This window comes from Montipora capricornis, chromosome 8, assembly GCF_036669925.1.
Source record: "Montipora capricornis isolate CH-2021 chromosome 8, ASM3666992v2, whole genome shotgun sequence".
Lineage (NCBI taxonomy): Eukaryota > Metazoa > Cnidaria > Anthozoa > Scleractinia > Acroporidae > Montipora > Montipora capricornis.
This window is the reverse complement of record NC_090890.1, coordinates 7,428,969-7,441,468: the sequence shown is the minus strand read 5'-3', so window position 1 is coordinate 7,441,468 and position 12,500 is coordinate 7,428,969. Positions and strand designations below refer to the sequence as shown.

Below are 12,500 nucleotides of genomic sequence, written 5' to 3'. Positions count from 1 at the left end.
TTTTTAACATTGTCAATGTGAATAGACCAAGAAAGATTGTTGTCAATGGTAACACCAAGACAGGTTGCACATGTAACAATTTTAGCAAAACCAGAACCAAATGGTATGAGTTGGGTAGAGCCAATAAAAGGAGTTTTCCGCAAAATCAGAATTGGTGGAGGACGCGTCCTCTAACCACGTCACTGTGTCAACCATGCTCCCCAAGCTGAGAAAGAATGCAATGATCCTTATTTACACTTCACTTGTGTTAAGCGCTGCAACACTAATTGGGGACACAGTAAAACTCACATCAAATCGTAGGTTGGTTTTTGAGGAGAGGAGAATACCGGAGTACCCGGAGAAAGACATCTCGAATCCGAGTAAAGCACCAGTAATCTCTACCCACATAATTATACGCCGGGATTTGGGAATCGAACCCAGGCCACATTGGTGGGATGAGGGTGATCTCACGACTCGGGCATTCCTGTTCCCAATGAAGTTCGTAGAAGGGAGGAGTTGAAAAGCTCACACCTGCATTTATCATCCATGTACTTTTTCATCGCGTCAATTTAGAACAGGAAACTACTGGCATCAGTTTGGAGGGATTTGGGCTGTTGTGTTTGTTTGGTTATCTACGCTTATTCTTTGATTGCGCTCAAGTGATAAGACGGTCATGTTGGTGCCAAAACAAAAGAGCAATGTAGCTCATGTTATGCATAATAATAGAGTCAAATTCCCAAACACTTTTTTGCTATGGAGTGTTTTCACGTGACGTCACGGCGGCCATGTTGGTGTACCTAAACAATAAAATGGCGGCCATGTTGGTGTCCCCAACTAATCCTCCGGGAATTGAGCTCTATTATCATGCAAACGTTTTCTTTTATTTCGGTGGAAAAACAAGGTTACTTATCATGTGAGTGAAAACACTCAATTGTTCTTTCCACCAACATGGCCGCCGTTTTTTCTTAAACTGTCCGAAGAACCATTTTCATTCCATCGCACGCGCGCTTTTTTAAATGTTTCATTCATCTTTTTTATTAATTAACTAATTAATAAATATGTTTGTTTGTATGCTTATTTCTTGAGAAAGGAGGGGTTAAATGACTGCAGCCAGTGAGTATAACTAAAAAAGTTGATGAAATGTGCTATTTTTCATGGCAGGAAGTGAAAGTGATTATGTAATCATATCACTAGTTCGTTCGTTACCGCTCTCCCAAATCAACCCCGAACCAAACGGAGCGTGGCTGAGAGAGAAACTAGGTTTTGTGACGGATGAACACCAGATCAATGTCGCTCTAACGCGGGCAAAACGAGGACTCGTCATCATTGGTAAGGTCAACAATGACAGGATTTAGAGTGATCGTATGGCTTTTCCGTACATATTCTACAAGTTGCCACTACTTTTTCTGCGTTTTTAATTTTTTTAACTCGGGGTTCGTCAGCGAGTATTTGTTACTCCTGACGGCAGTCGATGAAAAAACGGAAAGGCATTTGCCAATCATAATAGGAATCGATATTGTTGCTGTTATAATTTTTTTTTTCACTTCATTGTCTTTGAAAAGTGACGAATGTTCACCACTTCGGTCAATTCCTTCCAGTGCATTACGAAAGTTGAGAAATTGAACTTCTCTTACATTGATCGTTCCTTATAACCTTCCGAATTTCTCAAAAACCGCATCCAGTAATGTGTCAGTAATGGTTTAACTGATATAGGAAGTACTGATTTTATATTAGCTGAGTCATTGTCTGAGTTAGGATGTGCTTTTACTAGTACTAGTATTCCTCTGTAGGCCGTGAAATTTCCAAAGATCGATCAAATCAGAATCAAAAATAAGACTCGTAGTCTTGCACGTGTCGTTGATGTATTGTTGTTTTTTTCCTCTTGCAGGTAACAAGAATTTGCTTGAAGTCTGTGATATGTGGAGTGATCTCATAGAACACTACCAAGAAAAGTCATGTCTAGTGGACGGCGATCACTGGCCCGGCCCATGAACAATCCGTCCATATTCCAATGTCATCGGCCATCACCAGCCAAGCAGAGGTTTCTTTAATTTGCTAATCTTTTTACGGCGGTCTGTACCTATGCCGTTTACATTGCGGGCTAACTCTCTTAGCCAATCAAGAAGTGTCTTGTTAAAGAGTTAGTCGTCTCTATGATAACAACAGCCCGTGGTCGACGGGAAAAGGGTACCTCTCGTGGCAAAGGTTTTTTCGCGGTGGAAGAAATAGCAGCGGTGGAGACAGGCTTAAAAAAAACGAAATTAAAGCAGTGTGAGATTACACGAAATCTTCTGCTATCATGGTCATTGTCAGACCATTGCAACATGCAAAATACTCTGTTGTTCCAACAGGGGAACTGTAAATATTTTAACCTAGATTTATGACGTTGATTTCACGATTATAAAATGTGGTGACAACATGGTTTGCCCTAAGAACGTGAGAAAAATGCATATCATAGTGCTTGCCAGGCGCGTAGCGTCCTATACGCAAATTTTATACTAATTGTTTCTATTTTTAACTTTTACTTGTACGCAACCAAGATTTCCTTAAGCCGCAGCTACACAGCGATTTTTGTCTCGCACTGGTGATGCGATTTTTTTCAGATTTTGTCGTGTCGCCTGCGCGCCAGGGTGGCTACACTTGTGACAAATTTTGGCGACAAATTGAAGGCTTGGCGAATCGCATACTTCAAGAGACCTGGGCACTATAAACAGACATTCCTACTTTAATTTCATTGGCTGAAAAGTTGCTGGGCAGCTATCTCTGCGATTTTGTCGCGAAAGTTTCAACTCTGGCGACTTTTTTCTTGCAATTTTTTCACCCGTCGCGTCGCCAGTTCAAGGGTGGCTACACGTGCGATTTCTATCTGGCGCTGGCGACGCGACAAAGTTTGAAAAAATCGCATCACCAGCGCGAGCAAAAAATCGCTGGTGTAGCCGCGGCTTTATGAAAACACCACTTTGATTAAATTCTAAAAACTAAAACAAAAGCTACACCATGTTCTCACTTAGTTTTACATTGTACTTTTTTTACACTAAACAATGCAGTGCAACAAAAAGGCGAAGTTGCAAGAACGTTCTTGACAAAGGAGCGGAGTTCCAAGAACGTTGTTGACAATTCCAGTCAAGCTAGCACATCCAAAATAATGTTTTGTTTGCGCCAAGTTTGCTTAAAATAAGGGCAAGACGCTTTGTTCTTTGCTTGTATTCACACAACTATTTCGAACAAGAAATAAAGAACGCAGCATTTTTCGCTTAGTTTACTTACTAGGTTTCTAGATCATATGTACTTGTGCGTACTTAAAAAAATTACCACGCTACGCGTCCGCTTGCAAAATTCTAACCTCTGTGGTTTCTGTTTGGGATTTAACGATACGCTTGGGAATTATCAAACACTGATCAACTTCCCCAAGCCATGTGCTTTTAATTGTCGCGAGTTTTTGTGCTACATCACATAACAATTTCCAATACGTCTACGGATCCCTTTTCTTTTACTTGAAACGAACATTGTACTTTTTATGATATATGGTAGCCCCGCCTAAAAGGAAAGAAATGGGTGTCATTTTACTGTACGCAATCATTTTTATTATAACTAATTTTATACTCCTTATTCCAAAATGGCCGCCATTTAAATATTCTTTTGTTTTTTATTCAAATAAGCCCTTGATGCCTCGTTCTTAAGCTTAAAATTCAAAAGAATATTTTATCTTGAACGAGGCAACAAGGGCCAAGTTGTATCCGCATAAACCAGGGGCCATTTTGGAATAAGGTGTATGAAACACCCAGAAATGTTAATGGCAAATTTTTGTACAGTGTAGATCGTTATGATTTTTAGAAGGATTTTTTTAGGAGACATTCAGTGTAAATCATTCACTTAGTTAATTTTTTAAAGTTTAAGTTGAAATACAGAAAGAACGTCATGATATCCCAGAACCACTCGCGTGTACATTCTGGCTCCCAGTCTACCACTCTTTTCCAAGGAAAGCTACAATTGAATCATCGCCGGGCAAAAAAAGAAAACGCAACAAGAAAAAGAACGCAAATACCACAGTAATTTCCGGAAAAAAATGAAAAGCGAAAGATAATTGGCGAATTTCCTTGAGAATGGGTTATGGTTTAAAAATACTTACTTGTTTTAACGGCACACAACACTGAGAGGATCTCAAAGGTAACTCAAGGGTTACTGCCGACAAAGAGATTCGAAATTTGCAATAAAACACTGTCTTTCCTCTGTCGTAAAGTCGCTTTTATCCGTACGATTAGTTTGCTGATTTACATCATTTTACCAGGACGAATAACGATATCCATTACCGGGAGTGTTTTTAATTAAGGACAATCTGAAAGAGGATTTGTGATCTAGGATCCAAGAATGGAACATCCGAAGAAGAATCATTTGCCATGACAACTGAGGAGGGAATTTTGCACTCAAATTCTTTAGCTGTATGAAAGGAGATTACATGAAATTGCTGTAAAGTACATTTTACGCGCAGGTTTTCTCGTAAATTTTGCAAATAAACCTACTTTTTCACGACCTCCTTGTTACGTGACATCAAAATTATGCAGGCACAAATAAGACACCAGTTAGAACGTCATGTACGGCAATTGCTTTGTACAGTTTTCACGCGGAAAACCAATACATAAGTAAATTATAAAAAACGCTTAAGTGAAGTATGGATCATATGGATTCACCTCATACGTTATTGGAACCTCGCTGTAAAAGTTTATTCAGAAATACGGATTTGGATGATATAGGGGAAGTGAGAAAGGTGATAAAATTTTTGCGTGCAGTACCGGCTTTTAACTTGATGACGTCAAATACACGTACTTTGTTAGCAATTATTGGAACTGATGACCACACAGAGCATATTTGACACGTCCATGATCAATACAACGGTCTTTACAGACAACTTGGGTTAAGCAACGAAGGGAAAAAACAATGAGGTCGACAAGGCAGTTCTGGCATGCCTTGCTAGTTATTAAACAGATAAACGTTTTCATAAAACTGAACAAGTACAGCTTAAACATAACGCTCGGACACAAGTCCTTGTAAGCATGTGATCCGATCGCGAAGTTCAAATATGAAACAGGGCCACCGATTTGACTCAAAATGCAAGTCCACGAAAGATTGTTCTCGAATGCTACTCTGATTTTCTTCATGTTAACACCGGTTCCTCGTGCGAAACGGAGGAGTAATCTGTGACAGATTTCTCACGATTTTGAGTCACTCGGTTAATTTTGCATTTGGACACATTAAAGTTCAATCTACAGTAACTGTTCTTAGACCTTCCCACAAGGCCGAATAAGTCAGACTGAGTTTTCTGGGTCATATTTTATGTCAGATGTGTCCATGTACATCTCAATGTCGATTGTGCATAGTTTAAGTAATATTTCAAAAACGAGTGCGAGTGCTTCATTGGATTTCCAAACGCAAGAAAACACTTGAAACCACGAGGCCGCAGGCCGAGTAGTTTAAATGTTTTCGTGCGTTAGGAAATCCAATGAAACACGACGCACAAGTTTTTGAAATTACTTCTCTAACTTCAAAAGAAGTCAAAAATGTTTTGTACACCTCATGGTTGCCCAGAAGCACGTGAGAGCTGTGAGCAGGCACTTGTTGCCATGTCGGAATGGAGACTACAGAGAGCAGGTTTGGACCCCCTAAAGTTGGGAGGAGGAAGAAGATTGTGTGGCCAGTGCTGTTCCGAAATCATGTATACTGTGACGTAAGAAAATTCCAACTGAAGGTGTTTGAAGATTGGAAGGGTTGGTACGCCGGCGTGCAAGTACCGCCCAACACAACACGTACACGCCACATGTGGCCGGTCAAGGAATTACGAACGAATGGTTATTCCGTATTGAATATATATTTTTGGCTTTCATTTGTTGTAAAAAAATAATTAATTATTTCGGTACAAATAAAGGTTGTTGTTGCTGTCGAAGAAGGCAGCTGTCGACTCTGGGAAGCTTCGGTTTGATCATTAATATTCAATATCAATAAGAAATAAACTCCTCTTTTTCGGGTGCTCTCACAATTCCCTTCTCTTAGGGTACGCGAGAAAAAAAAATCGAGACACGAAGTGATAGTGGCTGTAAGCATCCTGTCCAAGTTCACGTTGGGAGCAGCCATAGTTCAAAGAACGATTTTAAAGTATGATTTGTAATTCTGTAACCAATCGGAGCGGGGATCAAAATCTCTTTTGTTTTTCTGCCAATTAAAGTAAAGTCGAGATTCTGGACAACAGCCATGGAAACCTGTTAAAAGAAATTGCACTGATCAGGTCTTCTTTTTTCGCCTCGCAAGAAATGGAAGAACGCTTGATCGCTGCCTACCCTGGCAACTATACAAAAAACAAACTTGGTTCTGCTCATCGCACTACTGTACCTTTCCACCCTTGCCATGCAACCGACTTCTCTGCTACCGTGAGAAGGAACCGGCAGCTATTATACCGGCTCTCGTGATTGCTCCCGAAAACGCGAGACACAAATGAAATGAAAAGACGAGAACAGCTACAAAAGAGCCGCAATTGCCGTAATAAAACCTATACTGTTTTTGTATTTAGACTTTTGGACATGCTCGGACAGGTTTGCTATCGGTTTCCGAGAAAAATCAGCAGGAAGTTGACGTCATTTCTCAGAAATCGAAATTGTTGTTATTATTTGGTAATTTGAATACTACATTCAAGTTCCATATATTCAGTACTGCCCGAATACATAAAGCTAGTAGATGGTGCGCCTTTTTGAAGAGCAAGTTGTTGTAATTAGAAATACAGAAGCATCGAGTGAGAGCTGCAAAAGGTATGAATCGAGTAGTCTGTTAGTCGACAGAATGTGCTAATATTGAATTTCAGTGTTATTTCCTTGTGGGTCAAGGATGTCGTTTACAATGAAAACTTCAAACACCTGGTTCACGATATGTCTCTCAGTCAAAAAAGTTTCTACCCGTCGATTTTTAATTTGATCCACCAAAAGAACCTCATGAATGCATGTGACTTCCAGTCAAATTAAAAGGAAATTGAATGAACTGAGATGTCTGATTCCGACTTATAGAACTGATTTAAAAGTTACGCAGATGCACTCTCGGCTAAACTTGGTAACTGAGTTGTACTTTAACAAATATGATAGTGTTTTAGTTTAGATATGTGTCTTGCCTTCCTTGCCGTGCATGGAGTTAAAATTTATAGTAAACGAGTCGTAGGAAACCGTAGCAAGAGCGAGGTATTAAAGAACAGCATCCAAATAGGACGAGAGACAACGCAAGATTTAGGGGGCGTTCGATTGACCGTTTTCCGGAATAAGAATACGTGGAGTGATGATTCAAAACGGTCTGTCTGGCGCTTTTGAAGCAACAAGGATAGAAAAGATATGTTTAAAATAGCATTTTAGCAAGTGTTTGATAATTTTAATGTGAACCTCCGTAAAGACGAAGGATTTCTAACTTTTATTCCGTGTATTCCTATTCCGGAATATGGTCAATCGAACGCGCCCTTAAATTGAGTCAGAGTTATTGCTGAAGGACTTACGTCTTTTAGTCAAAGAAAGCCATTACTGAGGGTGGCCCATTGTGAACCAAATAACGTATGAAGTATGTGTCTGACAGGTTATCCATTGTCTCATCCCTCACCTAGGGGCACCCACAACGAATAATTTCGGTTATATCTGTTTGGAAGAAAGTCTGGCTACAATTTTCGAATATTCGAACTCAGACGTTTGAGACGCACTACGATTTTGGACATTTTCTGAACAGATTTCCTAAATGTTTTGGACATTTTCTGAACAGATTTCCTAAATGTTTCGGAAAAGTGGTGAAGGGTCTGAAGCCGATTGTGTAGAAATTTCGGTAAAACCACATTAAAGAACGCTGTAATATTACTGATTAGAAAGGGTTAACTGCGATATAATTGGAAATAGCATAAAATTTGAAGATTTACATCTTCTGTCAAAGTTTGCTTAAGAATAATATTTTAATTAACCAAGCGTCACCTAAAATCTTCGGCCGGTGGAGGAAGGACGACTATAGTCGTAATGTAAAGTTTTTGATCAGGCCTGTCACGATTGCTTGAACGTTCGGAGGAGGCAAAATAAAACCTTGAAATTTCTACAGACCTCAAGTTCCCCTAGCGAACACCCGAACAGATAAATATTTTGTAGACAGCTACAATATAGTCGTAATGTAAAGTTTTTGATCAGGCCTGTCACGATTGCTTGAACGTTCGGAGGAGGCAAAATAGAACCTTGAAATTTCTACAGACCTCAAGTTCCCCTAGCGAACACCCGAACAGATAAATATTTTGTAGACAGCTACAAAACTCCCTAAAAGAGCTTTTACAGCATTGTGAAAACCATTTTAGGACAAGAAAGCGGCTTTTTTCTCAGTGTAACGAAGAACGTAAGTACGATAAATTCCGCTTCAACACGTTTTTTAGTGGTCTTTAAGCAGACAGGAAAACTAGCAATCAGCGATAGAGAAATGTCTAAGAGGGCCGAGTGTTGGTTCAAAATGGTAAGCTGAAGATGGACGACTAGAGCCGGATGCAGTTTTCTTACTGTAAAACGGTTTGCAAGCCACTGTCAATAGAACGAGGACTGACAAATCAATTTCACCACGAACACAGAGAGGAGTAGGAGGGAATCTCAGAACAGGACTAGGGTTTCAACAGAAGTTTACATAGAGCTAGATCAATGCTTCTTTCTCAGTGAAATGAAGATAAGTACGATAAATTCGGTATCCGCCTCAACACGTTTTTTAGTGGTCTTTAAGCAGACAGGAAAACTAGCAATCAGTGATAAAGAAATGTCCAGAAGCCGTCAAAAGAAAACATTTTTGACGCTGCTGCTTAAAATATTGGACTCGCCTTAATACATCTACGTTACGAAGGAGCTTCAACTTGCCGCTCATTTTCTCATTGATCAGCCACGAATTAAGCCACGAATGCAACTGATGAAATTCACACACCAGAATTTTAACGTTGACTGAAACTGGCGAACAAGGATTAATCCAGTCTGATATAGAAGCCGCGCTCCATGTTCGTACACAAATATGTGTACTGAGTTACATTTACCCAGTCCTTTCAAATAATGTTCAGAGGCGATCGGGACGATTATATGGAAACACTACCCAGACTATCGCTGACGAGGACCTGCGCGCCTGAGACGACCTTTATCGTCCGGATAGAACTGATGTTCTATCCAAGCGATCGAGGAGGTCATAGTCGCCCAGGTAGTTAATTCAGCCTCAACAGTACATCAATAAATGGCTATCATGAAACACCTCTGGATATTATTAACTGTCAAGAATCGGAATTTAGACGGAAATCGGTGGGAGTTTTCTCCAGTATAGGGTAGCAAAATTCAGCTGAACTAGCTCTGGTATAGGCTAAGGGTTCCAGGGTCCCAGCGGCACATCCCCACCCAGAAATTCCCCCCAGAAATTCCCCTCCCCTCCCCCCCCCTCCCCCCCCCCCCCGGGCTCTCATCCTTGGCCGGTATGTTCGTGGTATGTTCTTAGGCCATCCTCTTTTTCTTGTTTAGTGTCGTCCGATCGACCCAATTTTTTGACATTTTCAACCAAAAAAAGGAACCATTTTTATGTCGCTTTTTCCCACGTTGTCTTAATTTTACGATCACATCAATCAACTTTTCCGCTATATTGATTTTGGTTTCACGTCTTGTTGTTTTCCAGGCTGCTGACTTAGCAGTCCACCGATTCTGAGACTACTTGTGATTTTATTTTTAGGTTCTTTTTTCAATCCGACCGACCCAATATGAAGAAACGTATTCGGCGCTAAACGAACAAAAAAAAAAGGGGGGAGGGAAGGGGGGCTTAAGTGGCTGAACGTTGTTATCAAGAAAGTTTCTCATAAAAAAAGAGTGTATTGTAATTATGGGTTAGAGACTGCTTAGTTCTTGTTTTGTTCCAATTCACGCACGCGCTTACAGTGCAATGAACGAGAAAGTTTGAATACTGCACCAAGCGAAGCTGACTGCAATATTGAAAATTTCGTGTATCCAGTTGGTTTGCCGTTTTGTATTTGCTGGGATGGCATGCGCACTGTCGATAATTTCAGCAATTTCTCCTCTTCGAGCCCGGGGAAATCTCAAAGTCGAAGCCATGTTGAACCGGCATGACTATTCCGGGGGTGGGGAGTAGGGGGTGAGGGTAAATGGTGGGGTAAAGGTTGGTGGTAGGGGGTGAAGGGCACCATAGCTGAAACAACCCAAACCTTTATAAAAATGCTAACCTCTTCATAATCTCTTGACAAGGTTTGATAGATTGGAAATACTTCAAATTGGTATCATTGTAAAGTAGACAGTTCAGCAATTCCAAGGATATATGTTTGAAACCTGTATCTTGCAGACAATGAATGTTATCAGGCCATGAAACTCAATTTTGAAAACGGAGAATGACATCGTACATAATTTGCTGCCCTTTCTCTCCTCCACGAAACTACCACGTAACGCGCGCGGTAACATTATCCGCGGGAAAATTGATATCATCTAAAAATAACCTAAGAGGGAATACGATGGGAATAGGGCCAATATGAGGGATTATTATATGTCTCAGATAGTACGCACGCTGTAATTGGCTAAATTAGCGGGCCGTATTCTACAGTACGGCCCGCTGTACAGCCCGCTAAATTTAAAATTTCGACAAAACATCATCTAGCGAGTTTTTCATGTCATTTCTGTTGCATAAACTTGTACTGAAAACTGTTTGAATCTTGCAAGCAACTATTTCAAACTTAACAGCCAAGAAGATTTTGTTTTTGGGATTTTGGCACGGCATTCTTTGTTTCAGCTATGGTACCCTTCACCTCGTACCCCCAGCCCCTACTCCCCACCCCTGGACAGGGCCGTAGCAGGCCCAGAAAAACTGAGGGTTCACAAAGATTTTAAGCAACTTTTATTTTAAAATTTGGGGTTTTGGGTTCGGGGTAAGCCCGAATAAAAGAAGTAAAAATATGAACTAGGGAAATGGTACGTACTGTAATTAAAGTTTATCAGAAGTGATTCTATCCGGATTTATTGACATTTTGTTGTTTAAACTTCTGGAAGAAGAAATCCTACTTCCAACATTTTATGCTTGTGTTTTTACTTTTTGGGAGAAAAGTGGAGGGGCACTGCCGAAATAGCCATGCCGTGTTGAACACTGCACTGCACAGTTTTTGTGCGTTATTTTAAATGACGTACTCTGTCAGTTGGATGTCGCTAGGTAACGGAACTTAGACCAATGAGGCGCGGCGATTTTAGAAAGTGAATGAATATAATATTTTAATGGTATCCACGGAATAAACCAGTATGTTGCTTCTGCTCCACTTCTGATTTACTTTCAGGGTTGAAGTCACGGTCGATAATGGCAGAAGGTGGCGAAGAATCACGGCTGACCTGGGAGGATAGGTGTGGAACATATAATAAAAATTTTAAAACGGCTTTCATGAGTGATCCACGTTTATTTTTTTGATATCCCGCCGAGAATGCTGAAAGTATCATTTCCGAGCTTTTTTTTCCTGCCGTGCTCTCTTTCATTTGCCCACCACACAAAAACGTTTTTCCAGTGCTCTGTGCTTTTTTTTAGTGTTTTTATTTTTGCTTATTTGCCTCAATTCTCCAATAAATTCATCGTTCACCCCTTCGAAACGAGACGCCATTGTTTGAAAAACCCTAAGCCACAAAACAATTTCTTCACTGTTGCTAAGCGACTTAAGAACCAATGAATTTTAAGTAACTTTGCCCGGGGCAATTACCAAAATTAATGAATAATGCCCTCTGTCTCAGCCAAGCAGCATTTAGTAATTTTGCCTTTTATGTTATAAAAGGTAATATTTACGATATAAAGGTCGGTTTATGAGGGGGTAGAGATGGCGCAGTGGTGAGATTTCAGACAACTAAAACTGGTTTTTGCTGAATTTGCCCTTTGCTTTATAGTGAGGAAATTAGGCAGCTGATGGTGCTATCAATGATGGTAAGCTTGAAACAACTATCTCAGCGTTTTCAAAACTTTTAATCCGCAAATGCACCAATGCATGTATTTGCCAATCGAGCTGGATTAACGAATGAGTGAGAGCATACGCCTCCGACCAATCAGGGGCACCCAACGAGAATATAGTTCAAAACCACTTAAACATAGCATTGTTAAACGTATTTTAGTATTTAAACGGTAGATATAGGCATATTTTAAACTTACCTTTTCGAAAATTGCAGCCAGAAGAAAGGCTCTCGAAAATTCTAGGTGACCTTTTTAGGGTAAAAATCCGTTAAAAATGGGCAATTATTCCATTTTTCAGATGTTCGAAAATCCTAAGAGAGGTAGGCAAGCAAGAAATTTTACAACAAATGTTCCGAAAATTCTAGATCTCAAATCGTCTTCCGAACAGATATTTTCCGAAAATTGAAGTTGGGTGCCCCTGACCAATGTAACCCAGGTTCGATTCCCAGTCCCGGCGTCATATGTGGGTTGAGTTATTCCGGTTTTCCCCTCTACTCAAAAATGAACACTGTCAAATTCCACTTCGATTCGGAATGCAC

General features: G+C 40.2%; 2 protein-coding genes across 4 annotated transcripts in view; both read left to right on the top strand.

Annotated features, from left to right (window-relative positions):
* Nucleotides 1-2,954, top strand: part of LOC138059341 (3'-5' exoribonuclease HELZ2-like) — a 67,178-nt gene extending 64,224 nt beyond the window's left edge. Inside the window, 2 exon segments of the mRNA XM_068904924.1 lie at nt 1,141-1,308; nt 1,868-2,954. Coding sequence (XP_068761025.1) covers nt 1,141-1,308; nt 1,868-1,971 — 272 coding nt within the window. The 3' untranslated portion in view covers nt 1,972-2,954.
* A 3,677-nt stretch (nt 2,955-6,631) lies between these two features.
* The window catches only part of LOC138059340 (3'-5' exoribonuclease HELZ2-like), a 58,782-nt gene continuing 52,913 nt past the window's right edge, over nt 6,632-12,500 (top strand). For all 3 annotated transcript variants that reach the window (XM_068904923.1, XM_068904922.1, XM_068904921.1), the window contains exons 1-3: nt 6,632-6,773; nt 11,309-11,372; nt 11,901-11,937. In XM_068904923.1, coding sequence (XP_068761024.1) covers nt 11,329-11,372; nt 11,901-11,937 — 81 coding nt within the window. In that variant the 5' untranslated portion in view covers nt 6,632-6,773; nt 11,309-11,328. The remainder of the gene's footprint in view (nt 6,774-11,308; nt 11,373-11,900; nt 11,938-12,500) is intronic.